The sequence below is a fragment of the Oncorhynchus mykiss genome, chromosome 12, assembly GCF_057628025.1.
Source record: "Oncorhynchus mykiss isolate SJ-2025 chromosome 12, ASM5762802v1, whole genome shotgun sequence".
Classification (NCBI taxonomy): domain Eukaryota; kingdom Metazoa; phylum Chordata; class Actinopteri; order Salmoniformes; family Salmonidae; genus Oncorhynchus; species Oncorhynchus mykiss.
This window is the reverse complement of record NC_143033.1, coordinates 28,092,163-28,114,190: the sequence shown is the minus strand read 5'-3', so window position 1 is coordinate 28,114,190 and position 22,028 is coordinate 28,092,163. Positions and strand designations below refer to the sequence as shown.

The following is a 22,028-nucleotide window of genomic DNA, read 5'->3' as shown; positions in this document are numbered from 1 at the left end:
CAAACACACATGGGATGGTTATCTAATGATAATAAGGATTATGAGGAGGTTATGTAATATCTAAGGATCATACTGGAGATTAGTCTCTGTCTAGGCCTAGTCTAGGTTTAGCTCACCTTACTAGGGTCCCAGTCTTGTGTTTTGGTTTGAGTCCTCATCATTTCATAGGTTTGCTCCATGCTCTCCACCTCCGGTTTGGGGTAACCAGGGACAACATTGTGGAGCTGGAACCCAAACAGTTGCAACCAACTGCTAATGTCTGGAGACAGAAGGTATTGAGGAGTCAATGACAGGGCATAGAATTTTAGATTTTGTCATGCAACACAATTGAGAGTCCTATTTTCTATAGTTTAAATGTTTGTCTTCAGGAAGTAGACATAGTTTACCTGTAGTGAACTTGGTGACATCCTGTAACTCTCCAACCGGGTAGTTGTTTTTGAAGGAGTAGAGGTTGAAAGGCTTCGGGTTGATGCTGAGCTCCATCCACAGGTTATGGTTGGGAGTGGTCCACCTCCCAGCCACCACATCATAGTCCCTCCTCCCCAGGTGGACCAGCTTTGTCAGCGCGTCATATAGACCGCCTTGGAACCCGATGATCAGCTGAAATGATGGGTTTGAGTCTTGGTAGATGTCTCCGTAAGGGGTGTAAAGCATCTCCTTGACGATGTGTCCTCGGCTACTGAAGATGGCCAGTGGCGTGCCAGAGTTATCACAGGCTACGTAGTACTCCTCCCCACTGCTCAGCTCCATGGCGATGAGGTGTCCCTGCAGGTCATAGTACAGGGAAGTGATCTCAGAGCTGGAGTGGTTGTACATGTGGGTCACTCTGGTGGGTTTGGTCAGGTCAGCGTAGAAGAACTGCAGCTGCTGGCCGTCACTGGTCCTGCTGGCCACCCGCCTGCCCAGGCCATCGTAGCGGTAGTGAACACTCCTCTCTGACACTTTGTCAAAAGCTTTAGCAAGCAGCCCGTTGGAGTTGTAATCAAACATGACATTGCCCCGCAGGTGAAGAAAGCCATCTTCATCCATTTTGTACTGAATTTCTCCGAGTCGTGTTATGCGGTCTCGTAAGTCGTAGCGCAGCGGCGTGAGTCTGGCACTGTTGCCATGACTCAGTAAATTAATGTTGCCATTGAGGTCGTAACTATAGCGCCACTGTGGCCTATCATTCACCGACACAGCCTGGAGCTGACTATCAGCATCATACTCGTATGAGTAGCGTGTGATGTTGTTATCCACACCAATTCTGATGTCACAGATAGTGATGCGGCCCATGTTGTCATACTGCACTGTCATCCAGTAGGCAATAGACTTTAGGATCTCGTACTGGACCTCAATTACTTGTCCGTTCGCATTAAATATCTTAGTGTGCTTCATGATGTGTGTAGTGATCACTTGATTGAGGTCATAGTTTATGACACTGAATTTTCCAAACTGTTCAATCCTTCCAGACACGTCAACATAACGGTAAAGGTCAATGGGAAGAGGAGTTTCATTGATCATGGCCTGCATGCTGGTGACCCGGAAGTTATTATAGCTGTAGTCAAATCTGGCATTCACCAGGCCCTCCACACTAAACCTATAGATCTGTCTCCCAACCAGAGGACCTGTGGGGAGAAGGATGAGGTAATTAAAGTTTGATTTCTCAACATTTATAAGATGAAATCACAATTTCATCTTTAAAAAAACTCTAGCATGACTCTAGCAGCTCTTCAAAGTTTGAAGACATACTTATTGTATCATCAATAGCAGAGATACCCAGAAGACTAATCCAATACCTCAAACAGTCTTGTTCACACCCATATGGATTGCACATTATAAAACAGAGGCAAAGTATTTGTATGTCTGCCTAAACTAAACTAACGAACTAAAGCAGAATTAAAGACTTGTACATTTTAATCACTTCTGTCCTTAGGATATGAAAATTGCATTGAGATGGTTGCATGATATCATGTGACTGCAAATGAAGTTGGAGGCTGCTGACCTGTGATGCTTGAAATTGCAGGGGTGTGATACATTCAAAGCAATTGAATGGCAGTTAATTAATGTGGGCTTATTCACTCTCCCATTCAGCCCTGTAAAGGCTTCTAACAACATATTCAATACCTTCATTTGCGCTCAAACCAGCTGAGGAACTCAGAGCAAAAAGGCAGAGACCTCACTAAAAAGACTGCCTAGCCTACAGTATGATACTTAGTGTACTGTAGGTATGAGAAAAGGTTAATTCATTTGACATCTACACTACTGAAGTGATAAAGTGTGTAATAGGCAGTGGTGTAAAATACTAAGTAAAATACTTTGAGGTACTACTTTAGTAGTAGCTGCTTATATTTTTTACTCGACTTCATTGCTTTTTTTTATTAGATTACTTTTTACCCAATTGGTAGTTACAGTCTTGTCCCATCGCTGCAACTCCCATACGGACTCAGGAGAGGCAAAGGTTGACATTGACACAATGCCCGCTTAACCCAGAAGCCAGCCACACCAAAGTGTCAGAGGAAACGCAGTACACTGTGTCAGCGCTCAGCCCACCACAGGAGTCGCTAGCGCTCGATGGGACAAGGACATCCCAGCCAGCCAAACCCTCCTCGAACCCAGACGACGCTGGGCCAATTGTGCACCGCCCCATGGGTCTCCCGGTCACCTGCAACAGAGCCTGGGTGACCACTAGGATCTCTAGTGGCACAGCTGGCACTGCGATGCAGTGCCTTAGACCACTGCGCCACTCAGGTCACTTCATTCCTAAAGAAATTATGTACTTTTTACTCCCACACATTTTCCCTGACAACCAAAAGTACTCATTACATTTTGAATGCTCAGGCAGGACAGCAATATTGTCAAATTCACACACCTCTATCAATATAACCCATTGTAATCCCTACTGCCTCTGATCTGGTGGACTTACTAAACACATAAATACTGTGTTTGTAAATTATGTTTGAGTGTTGGTGTGCCCTTGGCTTTCTGTAAAAAAAGAAAAATACATTTTGGGGATGCCTGGTTTACTTAATATAAGGAATTTGATGTATGGCATTTATTTTTATGTTGTACATTTACAGAAGTATCCTGTAGCCTGACGTGTAATGCTCGACCCGTTCACTTTAACACCACAAGACAAGAAAATGGCCAAAAAGAGTAGAACCAGCTAATCTGCTTTAACTCTATGATTTGACTTTTAGATGTTTCTTTTGGAAAACAAAATATTAAAAATGGAATAGTTTCACCATTTTAAAATGAGAGTTCAGGGTTGACCTTAAAATGAGGGACAGATGTAAATGAATCACTAATCATATAAAATAAATAATCTTTAAAGCAACAAAATAACTAGGGCTTTACAATGGTGAAATTTTGGGATTAAGTTGGTTAATGTCTTCCTAGAAGTGACAGTGTTGACAGAGAAAGATGTTGAAATGCTGAATTTTGGCCCTATAGCAAACCTTTATTCATATTTAATTCTCCATGTGGTCTATATTAAAAATGGCAGTTCATTTAATAGAACAGGCTTTTAAAATTCAATATTCAAATATCAAAGGGATGCAAAAGGCACTCATTTCATGGAATGACCCAGCTACATTTTCTAGTAATATATCCAGGCTTATCATTGAGCCAGCCAAATCCACCGGCCAGGCTATATAATACATTCTTAAGTATTCTCATCCATGCTCTCGCCTACCATCATCCCTCTCTCTGCTGTCCCTGATTGCTTATTTGCTTCAAATCAGACTTATTGTGGCCTAGCCAGTGGGATACTATTAAGTACAGGTTCATGTCAATTCGTTAGGAGAAAATCGAGGTGTATCTGTGCATGGAGATCAGGAGAGACCAGCAGAGTATGGTGACCCCCCAACAGAGAGGCATGCATGTCTCAAAAGGACAGAATACAAGTCTGTGAAGCTGAGGAAATTGCTCATCAGTGCACAGCGGGCACTCCCAATCTCCAACTATCCAGAATGGTTTCTGATTTGGTGCCCTATATAATCAGTGTGCAATTCCATATTGGCTTTATAGGGATTTCAAATCCCAACAAAGTTTCGGAGTCGTCCATGGATTTAGGTTCCAAAAATAGATTTCAACTTAGCAGGATGAATAGGATATATACATTCTCATGGGTGAATTATTGGGGCCATACACCTGAGGATATATTTCAAGAGGTGCTAATAGTGTACTTCATGATGGTATGCTCAATCTCTCAAAGCATATGTCAAACTTTAAGTCTTGTCTGACATAAAGCCTTATCAGAATTGCTTATAGTGATAAGAACAATAAAGGATAATCCTCAGCTATGCCTAAAGGCCTCCTCATCTCATATAGTTTATTGTATTATACTCCTGCAGAGGCACAGCCATTTGTGGTTTCGTTTCTTACATTAACCTGTCATAATACATTCCATTATAAAAATCAATAAGCTACTTTATGGCATGCCATTCATTTTGAATCTATCTTATCTTCTTGTCATTATGTGAGGATCATACGTCATTACTGAAGTTTAACTGGCTTGTTTTCGTTTGTAACGTTCTTCAGCGCTATTCCCCATTAAGTTTACTAGAAGGTTGGTCTGTTTTGTGGTACCTGTCTGTCTGTAGCGGATGGTGCACATGAAGCCCTGGTTCATGAGGTGGATGGTCTTCACCCCCCCAGAGGCCTCTTCGTAGGTGTAGGTGACCAGGGTGGTGTCGTACAGGATCTCTGCCAGGCGGGACTGGCGTGTGTAGTGGTAGAGGATACGGCGGCCCGTGCCCAGGTACAGAGTCTGGAGCAGGCGGCCATCATGGCTGTAGTCCTGGATCACAGAGGCTCCGCTGCTGTCTGGTGGGCTGTAGGTGTTCCTGTAGTAACCCACTGACAGCATGGACTGCAGACTGTGACGCACCATACTGGGCATGGTCACAGATATCAGGTAGTCTGTGTGGTCATACTCAAAGGTGTACCGCCGCTGGCTGTGCAACAGCAGCATGACCGACTGCAGAACACACAAACAAAAGTAGATTAATACTCTGAGCTACAGACTGCCACCTAATTCATATATACAGAACAAACTAAAATCTTTATGCATTGGACTCTTTCTGGATCCATCACATGTCTAGCAAATTACTGAATACCTTCTCCAGGAAAGTGTAGCTCCATATCTTCCCACTGGTCCATGTTCTGGAAACCACCTTCCCGTTCTCATACTCCAGTTTCTCTGACCAGTTACCCCTCTGGATGCTGGTCACCAGGCCTGCTGGAGAATAGGTCACATTCACCTCATTGTACTTGCTGCTGGGAGACCAGACGATGGGACGACCCATCTGGTCATAGAGGATCTGCAGGGTGAACTTGCGGTGGTCGTCATAGATCTTGCCCACTCGTGTGGCTTGGTTAAAGTCTATGGACAGCACATTTCTGTTGTGAGCCTGGGGTTGGTGAGAGACAAGAATGACACTTGAGTGAGTGGTACAGCCATTCCTCTGACTAATACTACAGCTATTGACTATTTCTCCCAAAAGTTTGCCGTTTTATCTAGATAACAATGATGCAAATGTTTCAAAAACAAATCCACTGTGCCGATTTCAAATGGAGGCTTTTAAAGACTTCAGTGTGATGGTAAATGAGTGTTTCACCATTAATAGCAATTCAGACAGGCAGTAATGGAGTTGAATGTTCCCTCTCTGCCTCAGCTCAACTAGAAATGGGCCCTAAATGCTTTTATTTCATTTAATCCTAATTTGGAGGAGGAATAAGTCAAACATTCTGCACCCTTTCCCCCCTCATTATCCTCCTCTCTCTGACAGAGTCATCATCGTCTCTCCCTCTCTATGTGCATGTTCAATGAAGTCTGGGTTACAATTGATTTTCCATTTTCACTGTCTGAATCTAAAAATATTCCACTAAGAAGTTCTAGGGATCCATAATAGTTTAGCAAGTCATGTGTAAATGTGACTCGTTTCAGTAAACTAGGTGTATGTTGCGCACGACTTCACAGGAGAGGCATTTGAATGTAAACTTTTTTTGCTCAAAATGTGTTTTTTTTTGGCAGAAATGCCTTCTGGAACATGTGAACTTTCATGTGCCTTAACAAACTTGCATGCCATCTGTAAATAGGAATAAAATAGTTACATTTCAAGTTGGTTTAGCCACAGAAAAAGGTAGGAACCTTCCCGCTAGCCATGATTGGCTTGGACATACCAAGAGATAAGTTTAGATTGGTCTGCCATGTAGCACGCTACTGTCTATAACATAAGCTGCTCAGTATGTGAAGGTAATCCTTTCTAACACAGCTTTACATTTTTTTTTTTTAAATCACAAACTGAAAAAGTATTGCTAATGCTCTCCACTTTCTGGAGGACCGAGTTTTGAAATCAGTGGAATGTCCGGTGGAAGCAGACTGTTGTATTAAACACCTGTCTCCGGGTTACATTTTAAAACGAAGGGCAACTGTGGCATCCATGACATAGAGGGAGAAACATTCATCCATGTATAGAGTAAGAGAGTCTAGCTAGCTAACGTTAGCTGGCTGGTTCACTAGCTAACGTTACGTGTATGATCTGTGTAGTAATATTATTCGTATCTCAGAGCCATTTGCATTGCTACTTATATCCTAATGTTAGCTAGCGAGCTAATATTGAACCTAGTTGGTTAGTTTTAGCTACCAGCAGATTCATGTAGGGTAGTAACATTATGAGTTGGGATTATGGTTCATTGTTAAGATAGCTACATTTATAAACAAAAGACTCCACTATGCAAGTAACCGTTTCACTGTACCATTTACACCTTCTGTATCCTGTGAATGTTAAAAATAAACATGATTTTATTTGATACAGTGTGCGTTTACCAGAGACAGTAATGTGAAGAACATGACCTGCACCAAAGTCAAATTATTATACAACGTTAGGCCAATGAGACAGTGTCCAAGTTCTGAAATTCTCCAGTAGAATGCCTCGCTTTTATTTCACACTCAAAACCATAAGGTATTTTCTGTAATGAGCTCACAATTAACTTGTAAATAATGATCTTGTTGTGAGTTTGTTTTCCTGTAATAATGAATACAAAGGAGCTAAAGTTAAGACATTGTCAGCTCTATGATATGGACATTATTATTATTTGAACAAGATAGAAACATTGTTTAGAAAGTTGCTTTTAGGTGCCTGGTTTGCTAGATTGACATATACTAAATTCATTTTTAAAAGGATGGGTTTATTGGTGTTAAAATACCAGTTATGCTATTTTACACCCCTGTCGTTTTTGTGTTTATACTTTTTCATAATGACAAGTTTGATGTCGGACCACAATAGAATGTTGGGCACCCAAGTTGCGTAGCGGTCTAAGGCACTGCATCTCAGTGCAAGAAGCGTCACTACAGTCCCTGGTTTGAATCCAGGCTGCATCACATCTAACTGTTATTGGAGTCCCATAGGGTGGCGCACAATTGGCCCGGCATTGTCTGGGTTTGGGTATGGTATGCCGTCATTGTAAATAAGATTTTGTTCTTAACTGACTTGACTAAAAATGAATGATGTCACTTCGACAACTGTCATAGTATAAACCAGCCTTTAGTCTTGAAATCTTTGGTTGTTTAGTACACCACCATACTCACTATGTTTAGCACATGGTCTCACATGTGAATCCTTAAAGAGATGGGTAGGGCTAAGGCGTGAACAATCGTGAATGGGTGTAGAGAAAGAAGAGCTCTCCAGTATGTGTACCAAAACATTCATGGGCCCTTTTCTCAAAAGTGGGGTTACAAGTTTATCAACTTTCAAAGCAGAATTACTTTCCCCTTGTTCCTCAACTGTAGTATACGATATACCATTTTCTATCTCACTACTTTTTTCCAATGTAAAAAACACTTTTACATTTTGCTACATAAGACCAAATTGAGCCGGTCAGTCACACATCTTCTATTTAACATGACCTACAGTGTTATGGAAGAGTCATCAAACTCCCATAGGGTGACATTAGGTATGTTGTAAGTACGCTGCCATATTGTACCATATGTAGACATTCCTCCCAGACACACACACACACAACATATGGTGAGGGGTATTGTGTTCACGCTGTCTGTTCTGCATCTTCCTCACCCTGAGCCTGCGTTCATAGGCCGTATAGTTCCCTTTAGCCTGGTCTCTTCTCTGCCTCCACTCGATGACGCTGTGAGCATGCTCGCCCGGCAGGGTGATGTTACACTTGCCCACCGTGGGGTTGACCACGCCCGCCGAGATGTGGGGTTCTGTATTCAGGGTCACCTCCATGCCACTGGCGAACGTCACCCACAGAGAGCCGTCCGAACTCACACGGTACGTGTTCTGAGCATGCTCTGTGTGGGGCCATGGGACAAAGAGAGAGAGAGAGTAATAGAGAATTAGTGAGTGTGTGAGAGAGAGAATTAGTGAGTGTGAGAGAGAAAACTCATTCAGTATTACAACAGGGACAACTCATATTGTGACAGAAGACTGGTTCAACTGTAGACTACATACCGTACATGGCAGTTATAGCAGTCCAGTAATACCATTGTCATATCTTCAATAAAATGCATGAATTATATTCTTCACAGCTCTTATTGTAGAGATAACAGAATGGTATATTATTGCATGTGCCATGTGACATTTCATTGGTATCCCCTTGAGTAACTGATGAGACACTGGTTCCGTATGTGTCTGTGAGAACAGAGGTGTGACTTTGTGAAAGGAGACCTCTTCTCATTTCTTTCCTGTTTACTTCCTCACCAACTCTTTACAACTTTGTCAGACCTGCCATCTCATTGTTATTTTAAGGCTCTATAAAATTGCTGTTGGGCCGTTATTAAAATTGTTCACCTCATAAAGACATGCATGTGAACAATGTGTTGAGGACACCGAAATAACAGATACAGGGAGGAATATATTTGCTTCATCATTGGTAGTGAGCAGACAACATAAAAAGCTACTGCATGATAATGAGAAGAAAAAAAACGAGATGAGAAAATGACACGAAACCTTACTACTACCTTGGCGTAATGTATAGATAGTGCTGGCAGCAGAGAAGTTTGTGGCTGTGATGAATTTCTCCCGATTTGAAGTGTCTGCTTCCACCCGCACTGATTTCTCCATATTGCCGTGGAAACTGCTGACCTCTCCCGTTGGAAAGGTGACATTGATGAGATGACCGTCATAATTATATCTGGTAAAGGAAACACTCAGTCAAATAACATCCTACCAATGTCTGAAATGTGGATCTTACATCATTGTGACATCCTTGTGTAGTAAAATGGTAATATTTCAGTGGATTCGAGAATATTCCTATTCTGAAAGGTGTAGTTCCCCAGCTTCACCACTGGGAGGCAGTATAATGATGCTGCTGGAACAAAGGAGCCAATGAGGTATGACCTCCAAAGGCAGTCTTACCGCAGGACACCGAGGACAGTCTGAGAATGGGTTTTCGGTGGATTTAGGATTTTTCATAGAGACACAATAAAGGAGAGGGTTTTACTGCCGATCAAACAAAATTAAGAGGCAGTGAAAAGGATTCTTTGCCCCTGACATCCGAACGGATTTTAAACCCAAAGCGCCCCTGAACAAATCCCTAAAAATGCCTATGCAAACATTTTATATAATCACACTATTCCCAGTTCCCTTTGAGGCTTTGAATCGCCAACAAAAAGAAGACAATTTCTGCAGGCCAGCGTATGGATTTGCTCCAATTACAGAAAAACATAATTTTGGAAATAATCTATTAGAAAATACATGTATATTTCAAATTTTCAGACAATGTAATTTATACACACACACCTTTCAAATTTCACACATTCCCAACTCTGAAAAAACTGCAGCAAAATTCTGCAGCAAAATGTTACCGTATAATGGGAGTGTAGGTGGTGAAGCACTTACAGCTTCACACAGGCAGACAGGAAAAATAATATGGCTATGATCTGAAGGGTGCTAATAGAGGACATTATCAAGCAGAATGAAATTGACATGAATAGAGAGGAAGGAGCGTGGTGGAAAACTCACTCATATACTGTTGTCCAGGCGTTCTCATTGCTCATGGTTGCCAGGAGACCCGAGTTGCCATGGTAGCTGATCTGCGCCAGGTCATGCGCCAGGGCGGAGACTTTCTTGAGGACGCCCCCGTTGCTGATCGTGAGCCAATAGACCTGACCCCCGGGAACCAGTAGCCAGAGGGGGACACCGTTGGCATCGCGGCGCACATGGACCATGGTGCCGTCGCTGGTGACCACGGCGCTCACGTCGCCCTCTCCTGAGTAGGTGAAGTTATAGACGTAGTCTCCGGTGACCAGGCTGCGGGTGTGGAGGTGAGTGCCGTTGACACTGAACAGATAGAGCTCCTGGTCCACCACAGAGGTGATCTCATACATGCTGTTCTGATTGAGCTGGGGCCTGTTGGGGGACAGGGCCCTGATACGGATGTTCCCCAGGTCAGAGATGTACAGAGTCCCGTTAGGGGAAACAGCCAGGGAGGAGGGAGCCTTCAGCTTGGCATCACGGGCATATCCACCATCTCCTGTGGGAACAGGACAATGAAGAAATTAAGCACTTAACTAGCTAAGGTAGAATACATTGAGTCAAATGAGAGTCAATCATAAACAACTATTTATGTATTCATACTTTACTGAATAATAATGTGGTGTTTGACAAGTTGCAATGTCAAATAAAGTTGTTATGAATAATACATCCGGGACAATAAAGTGAGGAGTGTTGTGTGAAAGGGAAATAAACTCGCTGTTCATCCCACCACTCCACTGAGCTATTTCACACGTTAAAGCTTGTTTGTTTTGTCAAGCTAGACTGATGCAACCATAAACATTGGGCGGGTTATAATAGTTCCAAATCATTGCTTCAGAGCATGTCCATCCAGAGAGCCTCTCCACAGGCCTTTGATAGACTGCTGAATTGAGTCTGAGGCATAATGGCGTGCTCAGTAGGGGACCCACCGGAAAAGCAGTCACAGTTGGGGTCGATCTTGCAGTCACACTCAGTGGGCGCCCCGGCCACCACAGAGATCTCCCCGTTGGTGGTGACCTGCTGGATGCGGTTGATCTTCCTCTCGTCCGTCTCAGCGATGTAGAGCGTGCCCTGGTGGGACACGGTGATGGCCTTGGCTGCCTCCAGGGTGGAGTGAACGGCTGCCTTACTGACCAGGTAGTGGTCGATCCCAGGGACCTGGCAGTGGATGGGCCGGCCCGCCACGATCCTCACCTGGCTGCTCTCTGACACCTGGATCACTATGTTGTTGTCCAGGATGTACAGGGAGTTGTCCATCGGGTTGACAGCCAGGTAGGTGGGCCATTCTAGACGAACCTAGAGCAGGGAAAACACAGTTTAACAAGCATAGTGTACAAAAAGTTAGGAACATCTTCCTATTGAGTTGCATCCCCTTTTGCCTTAAGAACTGCCTCAATTCATCGGGGCAAGGACTACATGGTGTTAAAAGTGTTCCACAGAAATGCTGGCCCATGTTGACTCTAATGCTTCCCGCAGTTGTGTCAAGTTGGCTGGATGTCCTTTGGGTGGTGGACCATTCTTGATACACATGGGAAAGTGTTGAGCTTGAAAAATCCAGCAGCGTTTCAGTTCTTGACACAATCAAACCGGTGCGCCTGGCACCAACTACCATACCCCATTCAAAGGCACTTAAATATTTTGTCTTGCCCATTCACCCTCTGAATGGCGCACACACACAATCCATGTCTTAATTGTCTCAAGGTTACAAATCCTTCTTTAACGGTCTCCTCCTGTTCATCTGCACTGATTGAAGTGAATTTAACAGGTGACAACAATAAGTGATCATAGCTTTCACCTGGATTTACCTGGCCAGTATGTCATGGAAAGAGCCGGTGTTCCTAATGTGTTGTACTCTCAGTGTACTTGTCATATTGATGGATGCCACACAGTTTCTCCTGAAACATTTCCTTTCCAGTTGTCCCACTGTCTTTGATTATGCATTATATTGCAATGTTATGTAAATGTAGTAGTACGAATAGCACATATACTGTGTAGACATTGTCTGTCTGTGTCACATATTCAGAAATGTCAAGTGGGCAATTCATAATAGAGAACATTTTGTAAAAGCCTTATAATAGCATGTGACTACTGAGAAAAAAAGCTGTACGTTGTGCTCGTTCTGTACAAGTAGTAATGTCACTGTAAGGTCATTTTTGGATGTGTGCTCACACTGTGTTCCCATAAGACTCAGCTAAGGATACATTTAAAATAAAAAGCTCCATGGTACAGTTCACTAATTCTGAGTGGGATACTTAAGGGTGCTGGACAAAGTCCTAATAAAGAAAGCGTCCCATATAATCGCCCCTGTGTTTAATTGGATCATGAAAAACCATTCTTACACCACAAATAATGGGTGGTAAGTGTTCCTGCACAATAGGGGTGAATGATTCAGATTGGTGGAGGATATAATTAGTTGCCATCTCACCTTCAAGCACTCGGAGATGATCTGATGAAGGGGCTGTATGCAAGTCAATTGTCCGTGAATGAAAGGAATCCGTTCAGAAATAATTTGACACTTCTCTACACAGGTAACAAAATATACTGACAGCGTAGCGTCCGCACATTGAAATTGGAGGTACGTTTTCCCACTGCAGCCATTGTTTTAAAGCACATCATAACACATCTGTCTTGTGAGAGAAGACTGGCAGCTCAGTGTTTGAAAATAACTTCCCACAAAAAGAACACTAATTGACAATACATGAACATATTTTTCTCCTGCGTTTTAAAAAGCAAAATAAAAGCAATGATGCTCCATTAAAAAAAAACGGTGATATGCTTGCATTTTGTTTGCCTGAAAATCTGGAATGGTGAGATCTGTCACATATATGATAATACGCTATCACTGAACTATTCCATTCTTTAAATTCACTTTATACCCACACAATGCTAATCTGCTTGCAGTGACTCAATACAACTCTCTCCTAATCTTTATAATAAAGTGCCTTATTATTCACTTGAAGGGGTCTCATTTGCTAGGGGATGGGAACCAGAATGGTATGCCTTATTGCACCGTAAAGCCTGGAGTGGTGGATTGGATGGAGTATTGGACTCTCTTTGTTTCTTAGATCTCTCCAGCCTTCTATTGTTTTCAGAATGGCTTGGGGGAGAAACATATTGCTCTGGAGAGTGAGACAATGTTTCTCTTCCAGTGTGATGCAACAATGAAATAACCTTAATTTTCCTCCTGCACAGCTTTGGTCCAAGCTGGGGACACAGTTTAAATTGATTGTCAAATGCAATAAGAATATGTTTGTGGGGCTGTGCATGCTAAGAGGCCTTAAGCCTTGCATACCCCCGAAAACATGCAAGGAGAATTCTGGAGAAAGGGAAATACCACTGCCAAACATATATGTAAACTACAGTATCAACCACAATTTCAAAATGGCCAACACACATTACTGTGATTAGAGGCCTTGGCCTGAAAGTTTGGACATTTTATTCCATCACAGTGGAACATCAGACTTTGCATGTAAGATACGCGAGGAGGATAGGGAGACAGCCAGCTCACAAATGAGCATCTTGAGGAGGAAGTTGCTTGGAATAATTTCACTGCATAATACATCAACGTAAAAGGCATTCAGAAAACCAACAAAATGAAAGCCAGGAACACAAAGCCTGAAATATGGACAGTAAAAGAAAATCTTTCATGCAAGATATTATCTGAATTGCAAACATTTAATTTAATGCTTCATCCTGCTGCTTCTCATATGACTGAGCAGTTGACAAATGTCTATGGGAATAATAGGCAGTGTCAATGACTGGCTTATTGTGATGCAAAATAGGGTATACAGTATCCTCCTATATGAAGGTTTAATTGAGACGTTATATACAGTATGCAAAGTCCCTGTAGCCTCTCTACAGCATCAGCCGCAGAAAATGCAAATGCTCTGGAGAAAACCCACACCCATAATGATGTTATATAGTTATGTATCTTTTCATGAGCACTTTGATGGGTTCATCAGCACGTGATCCAGTCCAGTGATGCGCATGGATAATCTTTCTAAAGAAGCAAATCTGTGCATAAGAGGGGAATTGCACGCTTCTTATGTGATAAGCCCTTATGGGGGCACAGCAGTTCATTTCCTGTTGCCTATTCAGAGCTGTGAGACCCACTCAGATGCGGGTCAATGTGCTGTGTTGCTGTGAAGAAGAGAGAAGGGGAGAGAGATGTTGAGAGAAAGAGCAGAGCGAGAGAGAGAAAAGGGGGGAAAGAGATAGAAGGAGGACAGAGAGGAAGGGAGAGGGGTAGAAAGAGAGAGGGATAAAGAGAGAGAGTCTGTAGAGAGTGACTTTAATGCAGTGGTCCCAAAACTTTTGTGAGCCAAGATCACTGAGTCAAAATGAAGGGCTGAGATTTACCTCTCAGATAAAAAAAAAAAAAACATGACTTAAAAAAACATAAGCCTATGCAAAACAGTTTGCAGCAATGAGGTGTGTAGTAGGCTATATGCCCAATACATTTATCACTGCATATTGGCTATGCTTGAATTGCCTTGCCAATGTTGTTCTTCTCAGACCATTTTAAAATTATATTTCAAAACATGAGGTATATAATCAAACTGGTAATAGATCACCACTTGTATTACTTGTGAGCATAAATATACAGTTGAAGTCAGATGTTTACATACACTTAGGTTGGAGTTATTAAAACTCGTTTTTCAACCACTCTACAAATTTCTTGATAACAAACTATAGTTTTGGCAAGTCGGTTAGGACATCTACAATTATGGCCAAAAGTTTTGAGAATGACACAAATATAAATTTTCACAGTCTGCTGCCTCAGTTTGTATGATGGCAATTTGCATATACTCCAGAATGTTATGAAGAGGGATCAGATGAATTGCAATTAATTGCAAAGTCCCTCTTTGCCATGCAAATGGACTGAATCCACAAAAAACATTTCCACTGCATTTCAGCCCTGCCACAAAAGGAGCAGCTGACATCATTTCAGTGATTCTCTCATTAATTAATAGGGATAGTGAGACGCTAGCGTCTCAAGTGGCCAATAGCCTCGGGAAATGCATAGCACCAAATTCAAATAAAACGCAATAAAACTAAAACTTTCATTAAATCACACATGCAGGGTACTCAATTAAAGCTACACTCGTTGTGAATCCAGCCAACATGTCAGATTTTTAAAATGCTTTTCGGCGAAAGCATGAGAAGCTATTATCTGAAACATGCATTACCTTTGACGAGCTTCTTTGTTGGCACTCCAATATGTGTCATAAACATCACAATTGGTCCTTTTTTTCGATTAATTCCGTCCATGTATACCCAAAATGTCCTTTTATAAAGCAGGTTTGATCCGGAAAAAAACAGCTTTCCAAAACACAACGTCACTACAAAACATTTCAAAAGTTGCCTATAAACTTTGCCAAAATATTTCAAACTACTTTTGTAATACAACTTTAGGTATTTTTAAACGTTAATAATCGATCAAATTGTAGACGGGGCAATCTGTATTCGATAGAGAAAGTAAACAAAACATGCCCCTTTTTCCTTCTTGCTAACTATCAAAAGTGTAACGTTGTTCCAGGATGTGCCTCTTCTTCGTTTCACCAATGATTAACTTCAACCCAATTCCAAAGACTGGTGACATCCTGTGGAAGTCGTAGGAACTGTAAAATGGGCGCTATCTAATTTCCCTTGGCAAAGACAACTGAGGGAACTGTCAGAGGACTTTTTTTAATTTTTATTATGAACAGTTTTTCTTTGGGGTTTTGCCTGCTACATAAGTTCTGTTATAGTCACAGACATGATTGAACCAGTTTTAGAAACTTCAGAGTGTTTTCTATCCACACCTACTAATCATATGCATATAATATATATTCCTGGCATGAGTAGCAGCAAGTTGAAATTGTGCACGCTATTTATCCAAAAGTGGAAATGCTGCCCCCTATCTCACAGGTGTGTGTTGACGAGGACAAGGCTGGAGATCACTCTGTCATGCTGATTGAGTTTGAATAACAGACTGGAAGCTTCAAAAGGAGGGTGGTGCTTGGAATCATTGTTCTTCCTCTGTCAACCATGGTTACCTGCAAGGAAACATGTGTCGTCATCATTGCTTTGCACAAAAAGGGCTTCACAGACAAGGATATTGCTGCCAGTAAGATTGAACCAACCATTTATTGGATCATCAAGAACTTCAAGGAGAGCAGTTCAATCGTTGTGAAGAAGGCTTCAGGGCGCCCCAAAAGTCCAGCAAGCGCCAGGACCGTCTCCTAAAGTTGATTCAGCTGCGGGATCGGGGCACCACCAGTACAGAGCTTGCTCAGGAATAGCAGCAGGCAGGTGTGAGTGCATCTGCACACACAGTGAGGCGAAGACTTTTGGAGGATGGCCTGGTGTCAAGAGTGGCAGCAAAGAAGCCACTTCTCCCCAGGAAAAACATCAGGGACAACTAATATTCTGCAAAAGGTACAGGGATTGAACTGCTGAGGACTGGGGTAAAGTCATTTTCTCTGATGAATCCCCTTTCCGATTGTTTGGGGCATCCGGAATAAAGCTTGTCCAGAGAAGACAAGGTGAGCGCTACCATCAGTCCTGTTTCATGCCAACAGCAAAGCACCCTGAGACCATTCATGTGTGGGGTTGCTTCTCAGCCAAGGGAGTGGGCTCACTCACAGTTTTGCCTAAGAACACAGCCATGAATAAAGAATGGTACCAACACATCCTCCGAGAGCAACTTCTCCCAACCATCCAGGAACAGTTTAGTGATGAACATTGCCTTTTCCAGCATGATGGAGCACCTTGCCTTGCCATAAGACAAAATTGATAACTAAGTGGCTCGGGGAACAAAACATTGATATTTTGGGTCCATGGCCAGGAAACTCCCCAGACCTTAATCCCATTCAGATTTTGTGGTCAATTCTCAAGAGGCCGGTGGACAAACAAAAACCCACAAATTCTGACAAACTCCAAGCATTGATTATGCAAGAATGGGCTGCCATCAGTCAGGATGTGGCCCAGAAGTTAATTGACAGCATGCCAGGGCGGATTGCAGAGATCTTGAAAAAGAAGGGTCAACACTGCAAATATTGACTATTTGCATCAACTTCATGTAATTGTCAATAAAAGCCTTTGACACTTATGAAACGCTTGTAATTATACTTCAGTGTTCCATAGTAACATCTGACAAAAATATCTGAAGACACTGAAGCAGCAAACTTTGTGAAAATGTATATTTGTGTCATTCTCAAAACGTTTGACCAAGACTGTACTTTGTGCATGACACAAGCAATTTTTCCAACAATTGTTTACAGACAGATTATTTCACTTATTTCACTGTATCACAATCCCAATGGGTCAGAAGTTTACATACACTAGATTGACTGTGCCTTTAAACAGCTTGGAAAATTCTAGAAAATTATGTCATGGCTTTAGAAGCTTCTGATATGCTAATTTACATAATTTGAGTCAATTGGAAGTGTACCTGTGGATGTACTTCAAGGCCTACCTTCAAAATCAGTGCCTCTTTCTTGAAATAATGGGAAAATCAAAAGAAATCAGCCAAGACCTCATAAAAAAATGGTAGACCTCCACAAGTCTAGTTCATCCTTGGGAGCAATTTCCAAATGCCTGAAGGGACCACATTCATTTGTACAAACAATAGTACGCAAGTATAAACACCATGGGACCACGCAGCCGTCATACCGTTCTGTCTCCTAGAGATTAACGTACTTTGGTGCGAAAAGTGCAAATCAATCCCAGAACAACAGCAAAGAACCTTGTGAAGATGCTGGAGGAAACAGGTACAAAAGTGTCTATATCCACAGTAAAATGAGTCCTATATCGACATAACCTGAAGGCCACTCAGCAATTAAGAAGCCTCTGCTCCAAAACCGCCATAAAAAAGCCAGACTACGGATCGCAACTGCACATGGGACAAAGATCATACTTTTTGGAGAAATGTCCTCTGGTCTGATGAAACAAAATAGAACTGTTTGGCCGTAATGACCATCGTTATGTTGGAGGAAAAAGGGGGAGGCTTGCAAGCCGAAGAACACCATCCCAACCGTGAAGCACGGGGGTGGCAGCATCATGTTGTGGGGGTGCTTTGCTGCAGGAGTGACTGGTGCACTTCACAAAATAGATGGCATCATGAGGTAGGAAAATTATGTGGATATATTGAAGCAACATCTCAAGACATCAGTCAGGAAGTTAAAGCTTGGTCGCAAATGGGTCTTCCAAATGGACAATGACACCAAGTATATTTCCAAAGGGTTGAAAAAATGGCTTAGGACAACAAAGTCAAGGTATTGGAGTGGCAATCACAAAGCACTGACCTCAGTCCCATAGAATTGTGGGAAGAACTGAGAAAGCATATGCGAGCAAAGAGGGCTATAAACCTGACTCAGTTACACCAGCTCTGTCAGGAGGAATGGGCCAAAATTCACCCAACTTATTGTGGGAAGCTTGTGGAAGGCTACAATTTAAAGGCAATGCTACCAAATAGTAATTGAGTGTATGTAAACTTCTGACCCACTGGGAATGTGATGAAAGAAATAAAAGCTGAAATATATCATTCTCTCTTCTATTTTTCTGACATTTCACATTCTTAAAATAAAGTGGTGATCCTAACTGACCAAAGACAGGGAATTTTTAATAGGATTAAATGTCAGGAATGATAAAAACTGAGTTTAAATGTATTTGGCTAAGGTGTATGTAAACTTCCAACTTCAACTGTAAATAACATGCCTTCTTTATTTTACTGGACTGATTGTCATACATCTGATGTTCAGTCTCATCCTCCACCGCCGTACCGTCCCTCAGCTAAGATTGACCTAAAAGGGGACACCGTCTTCGAGCTGACGGCGAACAGAGTCACCGAGTAGGTGGAGTTTGTACTTTCAGCCTGCAATTCTGGGCATTCCCTCAAGCATCCCATTGGTTGCTCTATGAATGCCCCGCCTCGAGCACTACATGCTTGTGACACTTTTGAATGTTGGTCAAAAGGGAAATAAAAGTATAATCTGAGCTATTTCGTCCCCGCCTACCGGAGTCCTCCTTGCCAGTTAGCGGGAGTGGCACTGGTAGACAGTGTCATTCGCTTCTGCCTGCTGAACACCTGCCCTCACCGTCGTTAACAGAACTGTGGGAAAACAGTGCAAGGCTTTATCATTGTTTCTTTTATAGAAATGTTTTCCGATCGACTAGGAATGCCCTGGAGATCGACCACTAGTCTCTTTGGTGACCACTGCTGTAGGGCATATCTCTGCAGCCCTCTCTGAAGGTTAGACAGCCTCAGCATTTGTACAACTTTTGGTGAGAACTTAATAAAGATCAGTGTGTGAATTACAGGGGAGCCAGGGGGGTGCTCAGCTTCCCTGAATTAGACTTTGGGGGGAGTCTCTAAATAATGCTAATTTAACCATTCTCCTATTTGTTTAAAATGCAGTGGTAAATATGTTTTACAGTGGTAAATATTAAAATAAAGCTTCCAAATGAAATGAACATCTCTGTCATGGTTTAAACAATGTATTTATATGTGGTAGTGCTGTCCACTCCAGGCAGGTCACCTGTGTTACAAGTCAGTATTCAACGTCCATCCATGTCTGAGGACATTGGGAGATGACGTGGAAACTGACCACTAGGGGGAACAGTGAGCGTTGTTACCTTCAAGTAGGTTTCGGTTTTTGCTACGGTGTTGTGGATGGGCGTAAGCATCTGCCTCTGGTTCCAAAGGCTGCATGTTCGAATCCATATTTATGTTTTAAGCCTATCCCAAACCTTAACCATTCGGAGTTAATGCCTAACCTTAAGAATTTGGAGTTAATGCCTAAACTTAACCCTAACCTTAAAAATGTGGAATTAATGCATAAACTTAATGCTTCAAAGATTTGGAACAACTTCTAAGTTTGACGTTTGAGAAACATGGATGAATGTCTAATTATGACGTGAGACTGTGAGAGCTGGTTGGTCCACTCAGTAATGCCTAATTTTGGCCTCAGCTGAGCTTCTTTACACATAGAATTTAATTTGTACTTCCTCATTTTTGCCATTTGTTTGCCATGCATCCTTGATAAAAAAATAGCCTTCATTCCAATGCATTAGATGTATTTGTTGATTTATCATTGTTTGCTTTTGTCAGTCAGCTGTGGGTACTGGTGTTCTCCGCGCCATCCGTGGCCAGAAGTAGTAGACCATTTATGTAGCTTTATTATTTTCTATCAATGTTTATTTTCTTTCCTGGATCAGCTGATGATGGTCGACAATTTCACGAGACATCTAGCCTACAGCTAAACACCAATGCGCATCCAATCCATCCAACAAGAACACTTTTTGGTGTTTTGTTACAGATGTCTATTTCGATTCTTCAAATGGTGCGAGTGTACAGTGCATTCAGAAAGTATTCAGACCCCTTGACTTTTCCCACATTTTCTTACATTACAGCCTTATTGTAAAATGTATTAAATAATTGTTTTCCTTTATCAATCTACACACAATACCCCGTTTCTCCCATTCTTCTTTGCAGATCCTCTCAAGTTCTGTCAGGTTGGATGGAGAGTATCACTGCACAGCTATTTTACGGTCTCTCCAGAGATGTTTGATCGGGTTCAAGTCCAGGCTCTGGCTGAAGCACCCAAGGACATTCAGAGACTTGTCACGAAGTCACTCCCGCGTTGTTTTCGCTGTGTGCTTAGGGTCGTTGGAAGGTGAACCATCACCCCAGTCTGAGGTCTTGAGTCTGTACTTTGCTCTGTTCATCTTTCCCTCGATCCTGACTTTTCTTCCAGTCCCTGCCGCTGAAAAACAGTTCCCACATCATGATGCTTCCACCACCATGCTTCACCGTAGGGATGGTTCCAGATTTCCTCCAGACGTGACGCTTGGCATTCAGGCCAAATAGTTCAATCTTGGTTTCATCAGACCAGAGAATCTTGTTTCTCATGGTCCGAGAGTCCTTTAGGTGCCTTTTGGAAAACTCCAAGCAGACTGTGATGTGCCTTTTACTGAGGAGTGGCTTCCGTCTGGGCACTTTACCATAAAGGCCTGATTGGTGAAGTGCTGCAGAGATGGTTGTCCTTCTGGAAGGTGGTTGTCCCATCTCCACAGAGGCACTCTGGAACTCTGTCTGAATGACCATATCGGTTCTTGGTCACCTCCCTGACCAAGGCCCTTCTCCTCCAATTAAATTGTTTATTTAACCTTTATTTAACTAGGCAAGTCAGTTAAGAACAAGTTCTTATTTACAATGACTGCCGACCCCGGCCAAACCCCAACGACGCTGGGCACCGCCCTATGGGACTCCCAATCACGACCAGTTGTGATACAGCCTGGAATCGAACCAAAGTCTGTAGTAACGCCTCTAGCACTGAGATGTAGTGCCTTAGACCGCTGCGCCACTTGGGAGCCAGATTGCCCAGCTTGGCTGGGCTCTAGGAAGAGTCTTGGTGGTTCCAAACTTATCCCATTTAAAATTATGATGGATGCCAATGTGTGCTTGGGGACCATCAATGCTGCAGAAAGTGTTGGTACCCTTCCCCAGATCTGTGCATCGATGCAATCCTGTCTCGGAGCTCTACAGAGTATTCTTTCGACCTCATGGCTTGGTTTTTGCTCTGACATCTACTGTCAACTGTGTGACCTTATATAGACAGGTGTGTGCTTTTCCAAATCATGTCCAATCAATTGAATTCACCACAGGTGGACTCCAATCAAGTTGTAAAAACAGCTCAAGGATGATCAATGGAAACAGGATGCACCTGGGCTCAATTTCGAGCCTCATAGCAAAGGGTCTGAATACTTGTGCAAATAAGGTATTTCTGTTTTTTATTTTTAAGATATTTGCAAACATTTCTAAAAACCTCTTTTCGCTTTGTCCTTATGACGTATTGTGTGTAGATTTATTAGGATTTTACATTTTTTTATCCATTAATGTAACAAAATGTGGAAAAAGTCAAGGGGTCTGAATATTTTCTGAATGCACTGTACATGCAGTTTGGATGCTGGAATTATTTTGGAGTGGACAAACATGCAGAGGAAGCCTACTTTTTTAAGTGATTTGTTTGACAATCAGATTAAAATATCATGACTGGTTGTGTTCAT

General features: G+C 42.3%; 1 protein-coding gene across 1 annotated transcript in view; it reads right to left on the bottom strand.

Annotated features, from left to right (window-relative positions):
• The window catches only part of tenm1 (teneurin transmembrane protein 1), a 136,385-nt gene that overhangs the window by 3,350 nt on the left and 111,007 nt on the right, over positions 1–22,028 (bottom strand). The window contains exons 23-30 of the mRNA XM_090191371.1: positions 10,907–11,273; positions 9,966–10,476; positions 8,963–9,135; positions 8,058–8,293; positions 5,100–5,393; positions 4,570–4,960; positions 387–1,607; positions 117–259 (exon numbers count right to left, since the gene is read on the bottom strand). Of these exons, the coding sequence (XP_090047497.1) occupies positions 117–259; positions 387–1,607; positions 4,570–4,960; positions 5,100–5,393; positions 8,058–8,293; positions 8,963–9,135; positions 9,966–10,476; positions 10,907–11,273 (3,336 nt within the window). The remainder of the gene's footprint in view (positions 1–116; positions 260–386; positions 1,608–4,569; positions 4,961–5,099; positions 5,394–8,057; positions 8,294–8,962; positions 9,136–9,965; positions 10,477–10,906; positions 11,274–22,028) is intronic.